Below are 21,431 nucleotides of genomic sequence, written 5' to 3' on the forward strand. Positions count from 1 at the left end.
GGTAAGAACCGGGGTAAAATGTTATGACCTTCCGACGAGAGGTCGGAGCAAAATAGGCACGTGGACTTCAAAATGTGATGTTGGTTCGAGCTCGGTGATTTGGATGAAACGAAGTCCGAGGGGTCATTAGGCCGAAGTGATGCTGGTTAGCATAAACACGAGAAATTCGTGATGGGTTGGATGTCTCGCCGCCCATCCCACCGTCCGTTACGCTACAACTGTTGTGCCGCCATTAATAGCAGTAATTAGTATGTTTTACCATATTTGGGGGGAGCATTAGGGTTTTAACTCTTGTACTATAAATAGAGGCAAACCCTCTCATTAGGAGGCATCGGATTTTACTCTCATACTCTTACTTTGTAAAATTTCATACGCAAGTTCAAGTTATATAGCAAATTGGCTCGGGCACATAGCTTCATACTCTGCACCGGACCAATTTCTCAATTTCAAGCAATACACGATACAGGCCATTTCTGTCTCTATTTGTTACGTGCGATTGATTATTAACTAATTGTTATTCCATATTTCATTACGTATTTCATATTTCGATACGTTAATAATAGATTAAACCACGTATCCTTTAAAGTGCGTATAAATTCAATTGTTACCTTTTTAGGGGTAAACAGTTTGGCGCCCACCGTGGGGCTAAGGGTAATAGTGGTGATTTGTTTGCAACCTTACTTTCACTTGTTCTCTTGAAGTTGTGATTTCATGTTAAACACAAAATGTCAAACATCAGCCAATCAATTCACTTGAACAATAATGGTGAACCAGGTCACCACAGACAAAATTAAGGCCATCGAAGATATTGAAGTGGTTGATAATGTGAAAGCAGTGCAAAAGTTAACCGGGAGGATTGCATCTTTGAGCAGGTTTATCTCTCGGTCTTCAGATAAAAGTCATCGGTTCTTTTCACTGCTGAAAAAGAAGAATGACTTCGTGTGGACACCGGAGTGTCAACAAGCTTTGGAAGAGTTGAAGCAATACTTGTCGAGTCCACCCTTGTTGCATACACCAAAAGCAGACGAACAATTATTTTTGTACCTGGCAGTATCCGAGGTTGCGGTAAGTGGCATTTTGGTTCGGGAAGAAAAAGGTACGCAATTCCCAATTTATTACATAAGCAGAACTTTGGGGGGTGCGGAAACGCGATATCCTCATTTAGAAAAATTGGCTTTAGCTTTGTTAAGTCCATCTAGAAAGCTGAAACCTTATTTTCAATGTCATCCTACATGCATAGTAACCACATACCCGTTAAAAAATATCATGCATAAATTGGAATTATCTGGTAGGTTAGCAAAATGGACGGTAGAAATTAGTGGTTATGACATTGAGTATAAACCCAGAACGGCTATAAAGTCTCAAATTTTAGCAGACTTTACACCCGCAATGGTTCCCGTGGTGGAAAAAGAACTTTTGTTAACTTCGGGAAAAACCTCAAGGGTCTGGACCTTACACACTGATGGAGCATCGAACGTGAAAGGGTCCGGACTAGGAATCGTACTTAAGTCTCCCGCAGGTGATATTATCCCGCAGTTAATAAGGACTTTAAAATTGTCACGACCCAACCCCGTGGGCCGCGACTGGTGCCCTACTTAGGCACCCCAAACAGACTCACAGCCAGATCATCGTATTCAGACTCATTCAAACTCAACATACGTTATTTGAACTGAAAATGAACAACAGACGCCAGACACGAACATTTATCGAACACTTATCTTAAGCGGTCGCCCGTTCAATTTAGTCAAATCAAAATCAGAAAGGTGGCGGAATATACGTCGCCCAAATGCACACACACACATCAGAAGGGGGGGCGGAATGTACATCGCCCAAATGCACACACACGTACAAACTCAGGGGCCGTCTTGGCCATAGTAGCGTACAGGCCGCTTAAGAAAGCACAACAGATTCACATACAAACACACCGGACCCACGACCCACAAATGTGACTACAGGCCTCTAAACAGAACAGAACATACGAACATATGACGGGACAAGGCCCCGCCGTACCCACACATCCACAAATGTACAGAATACCCACACAACAAAAGGTATGTACCAAAAGTTAGGCTCCGGATCAAAGGGAGCTCTCCAACACAGCAGAATGAGTAGCCTAAACCGGAGGACCACCCAAACGAGCTTCTGTACCTGCGGGCATGAAACACAGCCCCCGAAGAACCGGGGGTCAGTACGGGAGAAGTACTGAGTATGTAAAGCAGAAGGTACAGAAATCACAAACACAACTGGAGTCAGAAGAACAAACACAAACGTCAAAGTAGCAAAGCAAACCTGTGCGGAAGGCAAATGTACAAATGCAAATGAAATCATGTATAGGGTTTAGGAACGTGGTCACCCCCGACGCTGGTGCCACAACACATCATAACTCCAGAAGTTTTCAAATCTCCGTACAGTCTCCAGACACATCATATCACACACATATCACATCATCAGAACATATCAAATGCCATATCACATCATAACTCCATAGACGGTGACCGGCCCTATGGCGAGGCCTCGGAAACCGTATCACATCATAACTTCCGAATATGGTATAGCGCGCACGATCACAAAGCCGGCCCGGGTACCGACGAACGAATTCATAGTGGATGGCACGAACGGAGTAGTGCAGAAACCATATGTATATTAAAAGTAAGTTACCGGACTCGACATATAGTTACATATAGGGATATACCGACGCCAGAGGGCTCGGTGTAGAAGTCAGGTCGATCGAAATTAATGTATGGAAGTCGCGAAGTTTCAGACTGCAGAACCTTTGGAAAAACCATTCACGGATCATTTTCCGAACATCTAACATCATTCATAGTGCAAAACGTTCCATGACGTTATAGAAATTTTCAAACGAACCTTTGAGTCACAGACAAATGATTACTTTTCATATCGAACGAAAACAAACCAAACAAGTTGAATAAGGGAAGCCTCGGGGCCTGCGGGCCCACCTCGAGTCAAATTGAGGCGGCGGACACAAATCACTGACCCTAGGCTCCATAGAGCCATCTACGAAAGTTTCGGAGAGTTTCGGACACAACGGCAAAAGTTATGAAGGTTCGAACATTCTTTCAACCAAATACAACGAATAGGGTTCAATTGCGCTGAATGAATAGTATCCAAACTTGAATCTAAATTTCCAAGAGCAGAGTTATCCCCGAGGGTCCGATCTTAACCTAGTATGACTAGGACATGCCAAAAGAAGGATAGGTAGGCTTTACATACCTGGATGGCGCCTTACGCTCGTCAAACCTCAATTCCCGTTTCGTCCGAAAACTGCAAATGGTCACTTTTACCAGTAACTATTCATGAAAGTTAACATTTTCATCTTTGGGCTATACTTGGCTACCGAAATTTCGGCAGCACTTCCCCTATAAATCTAACATCCCCGAGACTTAGCTCGGCTCAAAATACAACAACAACAACAACCCAAACATCATCAAACAACAAAACCCATAATCAAACCACTCTAGCTTCACAATCCTACCTTACTACACAAGTTGACAATTCTTGATTCAAACTCCAAAATTCCAAATCTACATCCATATCATTCAAGATTATTCATTCACATTACAAACAAGTTCCAAACCATATACAAACTTTCCCAAAGTTCATTACTTTCCATATTTCATTCAAAACATCAAAAGTCACGACGAACATTCTAACTTGCGTCGTTTCTTTCCGAATTCATTAACATCAACTATAAATCAGATTTAAAGTCTTTAGCACCCTAAATATACAATGATATACACACTTATACCGAAGGTATACCCATTCCGATAACGTCCGAAATCATTTTCCAACGCCCATTTAATTCACTAACCAATCATTTACGTCCTAAATGTTATAACGACGCCACAAACCAACTAAACAAGATAAAATTCCCATACCTTTGCACTACATATAACTCACGGCCAACATACCATATACACACACACCCACGGCTTTCTATATACATCAAAGTTACGGGATTCTCGTCTATTCTTAATCCTTAACACATTCATAACAATTCTATAACATTAAAGGGGCAAAATTCTTACCTTTTCTTGAAAACCCGACTTGTCGCAAACGAGGTTCTTGTGCCAAACTAATTATACCCCGTTGAAGAGGGCCTTGAGTACTTCACAACTATGTAGAAATTAAGATTTTTGAATCAATAACCAAGCTTGGAAATTTTTCTTTCCCTTTTTCTTTAGCTACGGCCGAATGCCTCTTTTGTGGTGATCTTTGATTTTTTGTTCTTTGTTCTTGATAATCACTAAGTATGAATCATATATATCCACTTATAGATCATGTGCATGGCACATGATCATTAAGAAAGGGCTTGGGCCATTGATATGGCCGGCCACCCCTTCAAATTATTGGGCCTCATTTTGTTTTGTATTTCCTTGGCCCAATTCATAAAACATCCCGTTTTGTAATTCCCGAGACTAATTTCCGAAATTCCAAATTTATCCTCGGCCTTCCCCGGGGTCTTAACATTAATAATTCCATAACCAACATAGTCATATTCACTAAAATCAAATTATGTCCTTATAACACACAAGTCGTAATTATTTCTCGATTTCCAATTATACGAAAACGCGGGACATAACAAAAATCGACTAACAATGAGGCCGAGTATGAGGCTATGATTGCAGGTTTAGAGCTGGCCAAAAGCTTGGGAGCTAAAGTCATCGAAGCAAAAGGTGACTCGCTTCTAGTCGTGAACCAAGTTAACGGGGTTTTTGAAATAAAATATGAAAGGATGCAGAGATACTTGGAAAAAATCCAAGTGATTTTGCATCGATTTAAGGAATGGACCATGCAACATGTACCAAGAGAACAAAATAATAAGGCTCATGCATTGGCCAATTTGGGTTCGTCAGTAGGGGCGGAAGAATTTAACTTCGGTACAGTCGTTCAATTGAAGAACTCTGCGGTACAAAACGGCTATGCCGAGGTAAACACAACAAGTTTGACTTGGGACTGGCGCAATAAGTATATTGACTATCTTTAAAATGGGATCGGATCCTAAGGAGTCCAGAGCTCTTCGGACCAAAGCGGCGAGATTTTGCTTGATTGGCGGACAATTGTATCGTCGATCTTTATGTGGCCCTTTGGCTATATGTTTGGGGTCTGGAAAAACAGATTATGTGATGCGCGAAGTCCTCGAAGGGGGCTTGTGTCAATCATTCGGAACAAAGTCGTTGATGCAAAAGTTGATCAGGGCCTGTTATTACTGGAATCAGATGGAAGAAGATACAAAGGATTTCGTCCGGAAGTGCGACGAGTGCCAGAAGCACACACCGATGATACACAAACCGAGGGAACTGATTCATCTTGTCCTGTCTCCATGCCCATTTATGAAATGGGGAATGGATATTGTCGGACCTTTGCCTTGGGCTCCTGGTAAGGTACGGTTTATTTTATTTATGACTGACTATTTTTCTAAATGGGTTGAAGCGCAGGCCTTTGAGAAAGTCAGAGAAAAGAAGGTCATTGGCTTCATTTGGGTCCTATCATTTGTCGGTTCGGTATTTTCACGACCCAACTAGGGGCCGTGACGGGTACCCGGGGCTAACCACCGAGCACCACTCGTTCTACTACTTATCATGCTCATTAAACGTTCTTTTATCAAATTCATACTCAAATTATGAGAAAATCATCTTTCATTGGAAAACATGCATACTTTTATATACATAAGCCTTTCGGCCATCAAAATAATATATATACATGGCGGCAATCTCGTGAGACCATAAAACCCACACTACGTATCTACGAGCCTCTACTGGAGTGCTAGACATAAGGACGGGACAGGACCCCGTCGTGCCCAAAATATATATGTACACAAAAGAATAATCATAAGCAGCTTCGGAACAATGGAGTGCTCTCAAATCAGCTACTGGCTCCTACGAGTCTGGAGCGATATCACCTCCCTGTCTACCTGTGGGCATGAACACAACGTCCAAATAAAACGGACGTCAGTACGAACATTGTACTGAGTATGAGAGGCATAAACAATAATGATACGTCAATGAAATAAAGGAAATATCAATGAGGAACATCTGTATCTGACTGTCAATTATAGAGGAAATAAATTATGCTGTCTTACTCATACTCATCATCATATCATATATGCATAAATGTATAAGCTGCCCATCCATATCGGATCGGTGTGATAATCATTAGCCTGCGTCCAGGCCTCCCGTGTCCGGGGTACCATCTCATGCCGCCCACTAGTGGTGTCTGCCCATGTCACCTAGACATGGTGTATACATATAGCTGCCCGCCTTAGCGGTGTCTGCCCAGCCATATAGGTGTGGTGTAATATCATCATCATGTGCATGCCATAGGCTTATCATATTCTCATCATACTATTATCATAATGCATGCATAATAACGCAAGAATAGCTATACTTTATCGAGGTGACATAAAGTCGTGAACCCCCGATTTCATTATGGACATTTATAAGTATTCTGCCTCACCTTGAAGGAAATAATATATAAGGTGAGTGTAAACAAAAAATGACATCATTAACGTTATAGGAACATCATATAATGAACTCTAGAATCTCTATACTTTAACTCATCATCATCATTAATGGGCTCATAACATATCTCTTATCTCATATAGCTATTCATGAACATAGGCTCATAGTTTTTTTTTCGGAATGTAGGAAATCATGAAGAGGAAGGAAAAGTCATGCCATAGGATTCATGCCATTAGAAATAAAGGACTAGCCTCACATACCTTTTACGTTGAACTAATCTATCGCTTGCTTGTTCTCCTTCAATGCCCACGTTTCTACCTTCAAGAGAATTCGCATTAGCATTAGTTAATCGACCATAAGAACGTGTCACTATTTCTAGGGAAAATTGGGCAGCATTTCCTTTGTTTCTACTATTTTTCCCATACTCTATATCAATTCCCAAAAATTCATAATATACCAATATCGCAAACAACAATCATCGTTCATCTACATTTCTAACAATTCACCATTTGCCTTTAATTTCTCCACAGTTATGGTTATAGCTCACTATAGCGTTTTCTCATATATAATACTTATTCCATGTTCTAAATGTCATTCACAAACTATTTACAATCACAACATTCCAATATTCATAATTCAATCCAAACTATTGTTCAATAATGACACTATTCACTCATTCATGACCCATTTTCTATGTCTTTCTACAATTCAAGTGTCTTAGCCTTCCAATACCTTAAACAACATGGGATGACCATAAAACTCACCTTAGATGATGGATGAACAAGCTTAGAGTAGAACTTCTCTTCTTGCTCAAAAACCCTAATCCACTTCCCTTGGGTTTTCTTAGTGTAGATGAACTTTTACTAGGTTTCACACACTTGATTTCATGGTTTTGGTGTAGTTGATCATGGATTTCCTTTGATTTCTTGTATATGAGTATTGGAGAGTGTTATATATTTTTATTGAAGAGAGGAGAGTGGAAAATGAAATGAAATGAAATGAAGGAATGGTCCTTATATGATTTTAATTTCTGTCCCGACCAAGATATACGGACCAACATATGGTCCGTACATTTTATACGGGCCGTATGTTTGGTCCTGTAGGTTATGCCCCTCTTGGCTAAATATACGTCCTAACATACGGCCAGTATATTTTATATGGTCCGTATGTTGGGCCGTATAGTGCCCAGCTGTTCCGTTTTCGTTCTCGTCGACTCGTTTGATCTCCCCATCCTTATGGAACCTTCTTGACACTTGTTTAACACCTTAATACCAATATAAGGGACGTTATCACTCATCTCCATGACACCATTGTGCCATCATTAACTCGTCGTCCATAATTCCTACCCGACACATAACATATCCTTTATTTCCTTTGACAAGCTTCTTCCTTTTAGTCAAATGTCTTTGAATCTCGATTAGGATCATCAAATGCTATTTCTTACTTATCCAAATCATCGTATACCTTTTTCTCCTCGCTAGCCTATTCACTGTACATTAACGGGGAATTTTCCAAGGTGTAACAGGTATTCCCACCGAGATAACATGTGATAACGACTGACAGTTCATTGGCAATAAGGTTAATAATTTCCTCAAAGGTTTGAAACTTAAGAAGATTTTATCAACTCCGTATCACCCAAGTGCGAACGGGCAAGCAAAGTCAACAAATAAAACCATTATTCAAAATCTAAGGAAGCGCTTGAAGGAATCTGAGAGCAATTAGAATGAGGTTTTGCGGAAGTACTTTGGGCGTATAGAACGACCTCAAAATCGAGCACTGGTGAAACACCGTTTTCCCTAGTTTATGGTGCGGAGGCCTTAATTCCTGTGGAAGTTGGGGAGCGAAGCATAAGATTCCAGTATGCAACGAACGAGTTAAATGACGAGGCTATGACTGTAAAACTTGACTTAACAGATGAACTTTGCGAGACTGCGTTGGTCCGTTTAGCAACACAAAAATAGCGGATGGAAAGATATTATAATCAAAGAACGAACCTTCGGCACTCCCAAGTTGGGACTTTGTACTACGAAAGTTACCCTTCACACCCAAAATCCCAACAATGGGAAGTTGGATCCGAATTGGGAAAGACCGTGTAGAGTAACCGGGATAACTGGTAAATGTTCATACCAACTAAAATCTGAAGATGGCCAACAGTTGAAAAATAATTGGAACGTGGCACACTTTAAAAGATATTATTGCTAAGGTATGGATCGCTAACCCTTTGTGAATTTCTTACGTTGTTTGTCAATTTTACCATGCAGGTACAGACCGGAACAAAGTCCAAAAGGTTAGAATTAGGTCTGAAAACACGTGTTGCACTCTTTTTCCCTTAGCTCGGTTTTGTCCCAAAGTAAGTTTTCCGACAAGGTTTTTAATGAGGCAATAATGTACAACGTGTTACTTTCATATCGAAGGCCAGCTAAATGTTGGGGACTGCCCAACATTGGCTTATAGTGTTTGACTCCTCCTACTTCGAACACAAACACTAGGGGACTGTTATACCCTCAACAAGTCTAAGGTAGCTCGATGAAGCCTCGACAAGTTCGAGGTAGCTCAATAAAGCCAGATATTTTTTGCACTGTTTGCACTAGGATTTGTTGTAAGGGCTAAACGATCAAATGAGTCATGCCCGGCTAGTTTAGTTGCTATGGCAAAAAAGTTCGAAGGAGTCTTGCATCAGTTGTTTGTACAAAATATGTTTGAAATGAGAAAAATACTTCGGTTAAAATTCGTGTCAATTATACTCTTGCATGAATATTTACGTAAACATTCTTTAGCAATTAATCTTTGAAGCCCACGGGCTACCCTCAACAGGGGACTGTCGTCACAAAATCAACGAAACAAAACGAAGGCATTAAAGCCATAGTGACCCGAGCCTAATTTGTAAAGACTTTAAATAGTCTAAAAGGGGTTAGAAGTAATTAAAATTTCAACCCGTATGCCTGAAGTGATTTGGAGACGTCCGAATTCACAAGCATAAAAGTAATGCCCTTACATATGTCATCAAGAGACAATCACTGGCAGAAAAAGGCACGGTATAAAACGAACCTAAAAATTTTAAGTTCTTGTAGTTAAGTTGGTTCGAAATTTCGTTAAGGCGAAAACTGTTTTAAAGATTTACTCAAGGCCGAGCTTAGTTCGTGTTTGGATAGGGTAATGTTAGTAATGTTATCTGATTCAGAAGTCATTCGTTTTAATCTTATTTGGTTAAGTATTGAAAGAAAATGCTCGAAAAGCAAACACCGACGGAATAAAGTCGAACCGAAGCTTCCATTTCATATAAACAAAAGGGTGGAGATTAACCTTGACAAACTTACAAATAAGTCAAAAGAAAGGAAAATACAAAGGCTTTCTAAAAACCTATCTAATCCTTCGAAGAGAAATCAGAGCCAGGGCCTTCGGGATCATCCTCCGAGCTATCTTCGAGGAGTGTTTTCTATGCTTTATCCTCGACTACCCTCTCTTGCTCAATCTTGGCAACAATATCCTCAATGCCACCCTGACCTTTTTCTAAAGCAACCCTCCAAGAATTCTATTTCATGTGCTCGGCCTTTAGCACAGACTGAGCCCCGGCCGCGTCAATGTCAGTACGGGCCTAGTCCTGTTCATCCAAAGCTTGCTATAGTTGGGCCGTCAATTCGGTATTTATTTGACTTAGGGTGTTGACGGCATGGGTAGAAGTTTCAAGCTCACCCCTGAGCTCTTCGTTATCTTTGGCCCAATTTTCTGCCTTTTCCTGGGACACCCTTAAGATCTCTTTCCCAGAGGCCCTCTCAGCCTTAATCCGGGAAAACCTATCCCCGATGTTGACATCCTCAACCTTGAGAGAGTCTACTTCTTACTTCAGTTGGGCGATAGTAGCCTTGTGCTCCTCGAACTGCTTAGCAGAGGAGGCATCCTCAATGAGCTTCTTGATGTCTGCCTCAAGGACGTCATTTTTCTCGGTCATATGCTCGAGGTCATTCTTGACTCAGAGGGTTTCTTTTTTAGCTTCATCAAGCTCAACTCTGAGAACCGAAGGATCACCAATTTATTGCAGCTGATCTTCTTTTTGCTACATGAGAAGTTTAAACTTCTCGATTTCTCGGCCTTGGGCGTCCAATTGGCCCTGCAGATTATCCATCTCCCGCATAACATGAATGAAGCCTTCGTTCTCAAGTATGATAGGCTATAAAGGGAAAATGAAGCTAAAGATTAACAGGCCGTAAGAATTACTCGAAGCAAATAAAACTTTTAAAAGGGTGGAATGTTTACCCGGTTGGCAGCGTCCATGCTCTCATTGAAGAGACATTTCCAAGAGACTCTCTCCATCTTCTACCTATCGAATTCCAACACGAGGGGTCGAAGATAGCTGGCTACCCCGACAGGATGAGATAAGAAACTGGTATCCTCGGGGATGGTGATAGTGGCCAACCTCATCTTATTTGAATCGACGCTCGGAGCCGGGAAGGTACCCACGAGCTTTGATCGCAAACCATATTCAAATTCCTTGGGGGACCTCCTCGGCTGTTGTGGAATAGCAAGGTGGCCAAACCCAGAGGCACCTACCATCACAACGGATGTGGTAACGTCCCCTTCATCGGGGAACATACTATCGAAATCATCCTGCCCGAAGGTACCGACAGAAAGAGAAAGAGTTGACACGTTTTTCTTAGCCCTCTTGGCTACCGGATCCTATTTCGAAAATATGCCATCCTCAACGATGACAGTATCCACTTAAGGTACGATGACCTTTAACTGAGTATGATTTTGGAAGGTTTCGACAATGGGGACTGAAATATTTTTAGTCGTGTCATCAACAATGGGTTCGGTCAAACCAGCCATGACATTCTCCTCCAAAACATCGACTGGAGCAGGATCCGCCTCGGTAGCAGCAGTAGTGGCGGCATCGGTCCTGACTTCCGCTACCAATATATCATTATTCGGGAAGTCTCTTAAACCTTGAACTTGTGAAGGGCCGCCATCAGCTTTGGAACTTTTCGTTATTCTTTTGACCCATCAAAGATGACTTCGGGGGCTTGGAGGATTCGGCGTTCTTTTTTACTTCTCGGGGAATGGCATGGATCCCATGGGGATTATCTCCGCAGTTTTAACCACGACGAAATGTTCCAACCAGTCTTGGTCTCTGTTCTTATCGATGCTGGAAATGATGGGGTATTTCCCTCGTTCATAGAGCTTTACAACCCCACCGGGAAAGATCTGCAGACTATATAGCTGGATCAAATGGTGTAAATAAATTTCACTTTGACATTATTCTCCAAAAAGCGGAGACAAGTTACAGTCCGCCAAACGAACGGACCAATTTGTGCGAGGCATATATTGTACGTTTTGCACATATCGAGGATGACTTGATCGATCGGAGAGTCAAGGTTGAGTGTGAAATGATAGGTGTATACGTTTGAGTATCCGTCCCTAAAGGTGGTAATGTCGTCATCCCGATCTGGAACAACGACCTCGGAAGGTCAGACTGTCCGGCCACAATTAGTTCGGACTCATGGGAGGCCCTTTTCCTTGATCGAGGAGGGGTAACATTTGACATCATAGCCTCTATCAAAAAAATTCGGGGACTTTTTCAGAGCTGCCTCGACCGCGAATTCGGCGTCGAAGTGATAGTTCGAAGGCAAAATATCTTGAGCTCGGGGTTCGTAGAGATCGACCTAAGTGCTAACATGGAGGCTAGCAACGACGTCGGTCGCCAGAGGTGGAGAAGCGGCCGGTGAAGCGTTTCTAGAAGAAGAGCTGGAGTTCATTGCCATTTCTTATGACGATTTGAAAATTGGGATGAAGATTTGAAGATTGGAACGAAGATTTGAAGATTAGAATGAAGATTTGAAGATGGATATGAAGTTTTGAAGGTTGGCAGATGAAGATTTGAAGGAAAGCAAGAACAAAGTTAAAGATTCGGAGAAGTTCAAAGAGTAATTGATCGAGTGGTAAAAAGTGAAAAATTGAAATTTTATAGAAGAAGAGTAATAATGGCGAGACGTTCCAATCTGAGAATCTAAGGGGCAGACCAATCAGGAAGACACACATGTCTGAAGTCAGAAAGACATGATGTAAGAGGACGTCTGATTTCCCGCCTGTTTTCGAAAAGAAACTTACAAGAGAAGATACCGAGGTTATCATTCCACTTTCCATCACTCCGATAAACTTCGATCAGGGAAGTGTGGGAACTATCTGTATACGGTAAGAACCGAGGTAAAAAGTTATGACGTTCCGATGAGAGGTCGAAGCAAAATAGGAACGTGGACTTCAAAATATGATGTTGGTTCAAGCTTAGTGATTCGGATGAAACGTAGTCCGAGGGGTCGTTAGGCCGAAGTGATGCTGGTTAGCATAAACACGAGAAATTCGTGATGGGTTGGATGTCTCGCCGCCCATCCCACCGTCCGTTACGCTACAACTGTTGTGCCGCCATTAATAGCAGTAATTAGTATGTTTTACCATATTTGGGGGGAGCATTAGGGTTTTAACTCTTGTACTATAAATAGAGGTAAACCCTCTCATTAGGAGGCATCGGATTTTACTCTCATACTCTTACTTTGTAAAATTTCATACGCAAGTTCAAGTTATATAGCAAATTGGCTCGGGCACATAGCTTCATACTCTGCACCGGACCAATTTCTCAATTTCAAGCAATACACGATACAGGCCATTTCTATCTCTGTTTATTACATGCGATTGATTGTTAACTGATTGTTATTTCATATTTCATTACGTTAACAACAGATTAAACTACGTATACTTTAAACTACGTATAGATTCAATTGTTACCTTTTTAGGGTAAACATGTTTATTTGGTTTAAATTTAAGATAATGACTACACAATTGGATGACTATTTAATAGTTCCAAAGTCACTTACGACTTAAACAAGAGTATCAATACTTTCCTAATCAAAAGCTATCTGTGATAGTTTCACATACTGCAGGTTCCCAATACCTAAATGACCGCATTTGTTTATGTTCAGTGAGTGCTCCTTAATTATACACCTTCATCCTACTTTTTAATTATGCGCCTTCATTTTCCTTTTCCATTTAATATTTTCACATTTTATACCAAAGTTGTAGATCGACGAGGAATATTGTCACGATCCAAATTAGCTCCGCGTGATCAATACTGAAAGTCTGAACATAATAGTCATAACTCATAAAAACTGTGTAATACTGAAATTACGAAGTAATTAGGTGGCAATTAGGGTCGGGCTAGGCAGGGCAAGCCTTGATCCGCGCTGCCCTGCCAAGTTTTCCAAATTTTGTCCAGCCTCTTCCTGCCCCATTTATACACTTTCATTTCTCTCTCTCTCTCTCTCTCTCTCTCTCTCTCTCTCTCTCTCTCTCTCTCTCTCTCTCTCTCTTTGTATTATTCTATTTATATGTTTTAGATTTTTGGGTTACGCTATTTAAATAACATAGGAGAACGTATTGTTTTCCCTGTTAACTACAGCCAAAGAATAGCACGCTGTTGAGTATTATCCAGATAATTTTATATTTTCATGCAGCTCATGCAAGTGTGGAACTTTTTAATAGTAATTTGTTAGTAACAAAGAAGCGATCCTTTGTAGACATTGAAAAGAATATGAGTTTCTTGTCATTGCCTGCCTAAACAATTACTTCCATTGCCCTACACTGTATTTTCAGCCCTGCACTTCATATGAAGTTATTGGTCACTTTGGGTCTTTCTACGCTTAAATTTTCTTTTAGATTGAGTTTATAACAAAACGTTTATCGTTTCTTCTTAAAAATAATATAGTAGTAATTTTTATTTCTTTGATTAGACGCTCAAGCTCAACATGTTAATGTTAAATAGGCACAGAACAAAAAAAAGTTCAACTGAATCATTTGGGCCTGGCCTATTTTTCTATATAACCCACCACCTTCCTTGTCCCATTTAAATTTCTATTAAAATATTTTTTGTCCTCCCATGCCCTGCTCCAATTGCCATCTTTAGGGCAGCCGAGGAAGGGGGCCACAAGGGTGATATGGTGTCCAGGCCAGCTTGCGTACCTCAACTAAATTCACAGGATATCTGCTACATCCCACCTGCAACAAGTATCAAGTAACTCTGTCCACCAAGACTTAAACAGATAGGGAAAAAAACACCTAATGTTTTTTGTCTCCTTTGAGATTTGAACCTGAAACTGTTTACCCCAAAAAAGGTATAGCTGAATTTGTTAAGCGCGGTCTAAATGATACGTGAAGTGATTTGTTATAGATAAGAGTAAGGTAATAACAATTAGTAATGAAATCAAGTAAATGTAAAGCAATAATGTATAAAATAAATCTGGTCCGTAAGAACTCGGAGAAATCTCTTAATGAGAATGACTCCGATTGAACACTCAGCCTTTAAGAACACTTCGAACCCCGAAACAAAAGAATATATAGAGAATAAAGTAATTATGTTGTATTGCTATATGATTTCAAATGATTTACAATAGAATGAGAACCTCTACTGATACTAGAGTTATGGGGTGCATGATCCATAAATCATGCCCCCTTGATTACCAATATTAATGCTGCAGTAAAAGGAAATTAAAAGGTGATAAAGGGTCATAAAGCCTAATAAAAACTAATAAAGGCTGGAGGAATCTTGGAGTCTTTTGTAACATTTCTATAACGATTACATCTTGAATTACTTCTTATCGGCCATAGGTTTGCATCCGGTGTCATCATGGTTGAGTCACCACTGATTGGCCATCCTTTCCACGTGTCGCTTCCTAACTCGTCCAACTCTTGAGAACGGGTTTTACTATATACAGATAATTCCCTCATTACTCACTAAGATGTGACCGGAAAGTGGAAGATTTTCCCCTTTTGCCAGAAATTCATGTAATCACCATCGCGACTGCCTTATTAAAAACCTTGTCAGAAAATCCAATTGGAATAAAAACCAGGCGAAGGGAAAAAGATTGTAGGACTTAGGGATTCAGATGACAACTCTGCCACTGGTTTTTCTACCGTCAACGGCTGGTTGGTGCTGGAAAAGTAGCACCACCGCAGAAAGTTCGATATCAGGTTTTTAGTGTTCACTGGAACTTTTAATCTCTGACTTTTCACTCTTGGATTTTTAGTTTTACCCAAAACTCTTCTTTGAGTTTTCACTCTTGGGTCTATAGTTGTACTCGAAACTTTTCTTTGAGTTTTGACTCTTGGGTCTTTAGTTGTACCCGAAACTTTTCTTTGAGTTTTGACTCTTAGGTTTTTAGTTGAACCCGAAACTTTTATACCTCACATCCTCAGAGACCACATATGTTAATGACCACAAATGTTCTACTTTTGGTTCTAGTAAAGTCTGAGAATTTAATGCATCCAGTTATCTTTACGAGCGGGAAAAAAGGCATCCGGCCTTTAGCCATTTGATTGGATGGCTTTGTAAGAGAGGGCCCTCTTATGTTTATGGTGCTTGTGAGAGGATGTATCCTGTTCATCTGGCAACAATTGTTCGGATTCGTAATCCTTATTTGATTATAAGTGTGAACAAATTTAAAATTGATTTTGTTCATTCGGACATATACGAGAGTGTTTAGAAGGTGCAAGTTTTTCTTCATTCTGTTTCTTGAACGTACACAAGTGTTTAAAACTTTGCATATACGACAATTTACAGGAAATGAAATTAAATACATTGCAAGAGAATTGCGGTCGGGCTGACATCTATTGGGTCTAGCTGATTCCTGATTCTGATTCCTTATATATTTCCGGGGCTGATTTGGCAGTCCCAAGTCCTTTTCTTTATTCCGGAGGCAGTTCGTGCTATCTCTGGTATCCTATACGGACATGATGCCCTTGGGCACAATGCTTTTTTTGTCGTTGTTCCGAGCCATCTTCATATGCTTCTGGTACTTATTGTTGCGGTTTTCGCTGCTTTGATGCGACAATCCCTAGTGTTCGTAGAAATTATTATTCTTTATCTAAGTTGTTTTTTGGCGACTCGCTCCGAAAATGCTCCTGCCTCCTATCAATCCACGATCATGACGGATATGGTTCAAACCGATGTCTGGAATGCCTCCGATCAAAGTTCAATTGACCTTGATTCCGGATCGTAGAAGATGTTTATATAGCTACCTGATCATCTTCTACGCGAATCTTTGACTCATACCTATTGTGAACATCCACCCAAGTTGCCGCGAGGTATTCCAGCAAGTTTTCCTTTAACTTCAGTGAAGCACTTGAGCTTTTTGGGTTCAAACCCTTAGTGAAAGCCTCTGCTTCCTATTCATCTAGCACTGAAGGAAACATTATGCATTGCTTCTCGAACCTTATCACGAATTTCCGCAATAGTTTTATGTTCTCCTGGGATATTTTGAATATATCTGCCTTTTTTGCTCATGCATGTGCCTTGATAAAAACATCTACAAGCATTTCAAAAAAGTTAATTGAGTGTTCAGGGAGTAATGAGTAACATGTCATTACCTCCTTGAACAATGTTTTCCCAATTTTTTTTAATAAAACTGATTCAATTTCATCTGGTTGCATATCATTGCCCTTCAAGATGAAAGTATATGACGTCACGTGATCTTAAGGGTCTTTGGTTTCGTCATATTTGGGCAGATCCGACATCTTAAACCTTTTAGGGATCAATTTTGGTGATGCATTCAGTGGGAACGACAACTAGATGTATCTCTTCAAATCTGGCCCCTTCAACAACGGTGATGGCCCCGGGATCTGATCTATCCTCGAGTTGAACGCCTTGAGCTCTTTCTCGTTCCGGTCCAATCAGCCATTCAACTCTTTTTCTTTTCCAACTGACTGGACAAAGCCTGAAGGTACTACATGAATTCCGGTGTTGCATTGTTACCGGAGCAATTACCGCTACCTTCCCTTAGATCCACCACTGTGTTAGCCAAACCTGCACCGGTTCCATCATTTTTTCCTGGAAAAGCTGCAATCGCCTTTTGCTGCTTCCCCAGCATGTCAAAGATTTTTGCTAATTCTGATCTGGCAACTCTTACTTCGTCTCATCATCATCATTGTCATTCAGAGACAAATCGTTCCCAGTGTGTTTGGATCCCTGAGGCCAAATCATGGGCTAATTATTTCTTCCGTCGACTTCTCCTGTAACCGGATCAATCTCTTGAGCAGTTGTGTTGTTCAACACATCATTGACTTGATTTCCAGTGTTTTCCATAATTTTTAGTTACGTTATTTCACAAAATTGTAAGTGATTAATAAGGTAATTAGAGCAACAAAACAATATCACAATTATCCTTAGCCCCACGGTGGGCGCCAAATTTTTTACCCAAAAAAAGGTACAATTGAATTTGTTTAGCGGTCTAAAAGATAAGTGAATTGATTTGTTATAGAGAAGAGTAAAGTAATAACAATTAGCAATGAAATAAATGTAAAGCAATAATGTAATAAAATAAGTCTGGACCGTATGAACTCGGAGAAATCTCTTAATGAGGATGATTCCGATTGAACACTCACCATTAAGAACACTTCGAACCCAAAACAAAAGCATCTCCCTCTCTCTATATATAATTGCTGGACTTAAGCCCAGTGAGGTGGCAGCCACACAACTCAGGATTCATATTTATCTTTTTTGTCAGATTTTTGGACTTTTCACCTACTTTTACCAAGCTTACGCTCAGTTAAAAAAATGGAAAAGGGCCAAATATACCCCTCGTTATACTTTGGATCTAAATATACCCCTAACATTATACTTTGGGCACAAATATACCCCTTCACCCTTAAAGTTGACCAAGGTGGAGGCCAATCCACATGACATTAATATTTTAATAAATAAAATACCATGTGGCATGCCACCTCATAATTAAACTCAATTTTACCCCTCCCCTGCCCCACCCCCTCCTTCCATTTAATCTGTCACCATTAGCACCCCCACCCCGCCCCTCCTTCCATATCATCTTTCAACATTAGCACCTCCCAAAAACATAAAGGATTGATATACCATTTTGTGCACTTTAGTTTCTCCATCCAATATAGTTTCCCTTTAATTTGAAGTTTAATAGATGCCATATGATTATGTGTAATAACTATTGTTTCTAAATTGAATGTCTATTCTTGCAGGTTTGGGATGTCTTGAGTAATTATGATGTCGTTTGCTTATTCTTGGACGGAAAGATGGACTTAGAATCTGACAACGAGGCGGAACAATGTTTCTTTTCTACTGCACTTCAGAGTAATGCAAGACGATACGGGTGCAAAGTGTGTGTTAGGGGGGGGGGGGTGTTACACCTCGGAATTTTTCCGTTGGTACGCAAGTGAACGAACTGGTGAGAATGACATTTGATGACCCTAGTTGAGATATTAAAGATGTTAGAGATGAAGGAAGAGGATTGCCAAGAGAAGGCAAGAGCATTTGATGAGTATCGGAAAGGAATTACGAGCAACGAGTTAGAAAGGACTTGATGATGTCTTAGAGAAGAGTTATAATGTCCCTTAGATTGGTATTGAAGTGTTCAGCAAGTGTTAAGAAGGTTCCATAAGGATCGGAGATCAAACGAAGTGGCGAAACTAAGTTCAGTGACTGGTAGGTTATATGGCCCATTATACGGACCGTATAATGGACCGTCAAATGGTCACAGTGAAGGTTGCTCACTGGTGACGTTTTACGGTCAGTTATACGGACCGTAAAACCGTTATACGGACCGTATAACGGACCGTAAAATGGTCACAGTGAAGGGGTGCAGGGCAGGTCCATTCCACGGTCTATTATACGGACCGTATAACCATTATACGGACCGTATAATGGACCCAACAGATCAGTGAATGGGTTATTTAATAGGGACCAAGTTCATAAAATCATTTCCACATTTCATCCTCTCTCTAAAACATCTCTCTACAACTTTTATACAAGTTTTCAAGGGTATTAATCCATCAACAACATTAAACAAGTAAATCCAAGGTAGAAACCCATCAAGGGTCATTTAAAGTCAAGAAACCCAAATGGAGAAAAACTAGGGTTTTGTTCAAAGTGGAGTATTATCAACCAAAGCTTGTTCCTACAACTTCTAAGGTAAGATTCATGATTTTTACATGATGTTTAAGGTATTGGAGAATTAAAATGCATGGATTGTAGAAAATATGGTCCACTAGGTCATGAATGATAAATAGTGACGCTTTTGAGGAGTAGTTCGAATTGAATCATGATTATTGTTGTATTGTGATATAAATGTGTTATGAATGATGTTAAGACCACGAAATGGACATTGTATGTGAATGGGCAAAGTTGGATATGGTGACCATGAATGTGGATAAATGGAAGTAAATTAAGAATGTGGATAATGTGAATGATTAATGGCAATTGTCATGATATTGTGAATATGTTATTGACGTTTGGGAGTTGAATTATGCTATGAAGGAATGTCATACAAATAAAGGAGATGCTGTCCGATTTTCTCTAGCTTTAGTCATGTATGCTAGACATCAATTCTAATGATAGTATGACCTTAATGAAGGTAGAAACGTGAGCATCGAAGGAGTACGTGCAAGTGTAGAATAATTCGACGAAAAGGTATGTGAGGCTAACCCTTCTTTCATAAGGCATGGTTCTTGGCCAAATTCCTAAAATTCCTCTATATGAGTGTGTTGCCTTCACATGGTTAACATTCTGAGCTCATAAGCTCACGACCCTTGATATGTACTATGATTATACTATGTTCCTCGTATGACGAGTAAGTCCATAATGTAGATGTAATGATAACGATGAGAATAGTAATGATAATGATATCAAAAATGATGAAAAAGGGTGCCTACGGGCTATTATACTTATGTGTGCCTATGAAGGGCTATAATGAACCCCGAGCTTATGATGCCGGGTAAGACTATATGTATATGACTATGTATAAAGTATGTATACGATTACGTAACGCGCGCACACATCTGCAGATGGTACGGATAACCCTGAAGCCTTGGTAGGGCTAGGTGGAAATAACATTGAGCCTTGGTTGGCCAAGTATGTACGAAACACCGAACCTTATGGTCGGGTACGCTATGTATGTATATAAGGATATGGCTATGTATATGAAATGAATATGAATGTGATAAGACTATGTATAAGAATACGAATAAGGACATGTATACGAATATGAGCACAAGTATGGTACGAGTATTATTATCGGATACGAACGACGATGTATGCAAGTAAGCGACATGATGATGATGATGATATTACTGTCTCCCCTCCTATGCTATCTATTATGCTTTTATATTGATGTTGATCATGCTTTACATACTCAGTACATTCTTCGTACTGACGTCCTTTTGTTTGTGGACGCTGCGTCATGCCCGCAGGTGCACAGGGAGACAGACTTGATCCATAGCTGCTTATTCAGAGATTGCATAACAGAGCTCCATTTCTTTCGGAGCCGTAGCTTTTGGGTACTTACTCTTTTGTGTATATAGTTATGGGCATAGCGGGGTCCTGTCCCGCTTATACGATATGTCATACTCTTAGAGGCTCGTAGTCATGTGTATGTGGGTAGAGATGTTCGCCCATGTCGGCCCATGTTTTGTATATCATTTTGTCGGCCACGTTGGCCCATGGATATTGATGTGGCATAAATGCTTATGATGATATAAATGTGCGGTTGTCCATATGGGACTAGTTGACGAATGAATGGAAACGCATGTATAATTATGTGGTTTACCTAGATGAAGTATAAGAGTAAGCTAAGAGGGTGCTCGGGTGGGCTAGCACCGGGTGCTCGTCGCGGCCCCGAGCCGGGTCGTGACAGGGGGTTGGTTGGTAAATTGGGATTTGGTTAGTGAGGTAGCATGCCATATTACATTTACTTCATTAAAATATTAATTTCATGTGGAATTGGGCTCTACTTTGGTCAACTTTAATGGGAGGGGTATATTTGGCCTTTTCTGATAGTATAGGGATATATTTGACCCTATTCCAAAAAAAAAAAAAAAACCACCAGTCACGCCTTACACTCTGTTTGGATAGTTGTTTCCCGTGGTTCATTAATATACATTATGATATGATAC

General features: G+C 40.4%; 1 protein-coding gene across 1 annotated transcript; it reads left to right on the top strand.

Moving 5' to 3' along the window:
• Positions 1-762: 762 nt before the first annotated feature.
• On the top strand, positions 763-16,003 carry LOC132628732 (uncharacterized). The gene is made up of 3 exons (XM_060344495.1): positions 763-1,096; positions 15,371-15,446; positions 15,790-16,003. Exons 1-3 carry the CDS (start codon positions 763-765, stop codon positions 16,001-16,003), a joined length of 624 nt encoding a protein of 207 aa, XP_060200478.1.
• Positions 16,004-21,431: the final 5,428 nt, after the last annotated feature.

Source organism: Lycium barbarum, chromosome 2, assembly GCF_019175385.1.
Source record: "Lycium barbarum isolate Lr01 chromosome 2, ASM1917538v2, whole genome shotgun sequence".
NCBI lineage: Eukaryota > Viridiplantae > Streptophyta > Magnoliopsida > Solanales > Solanaceae > Lycium > Lycium barbarum.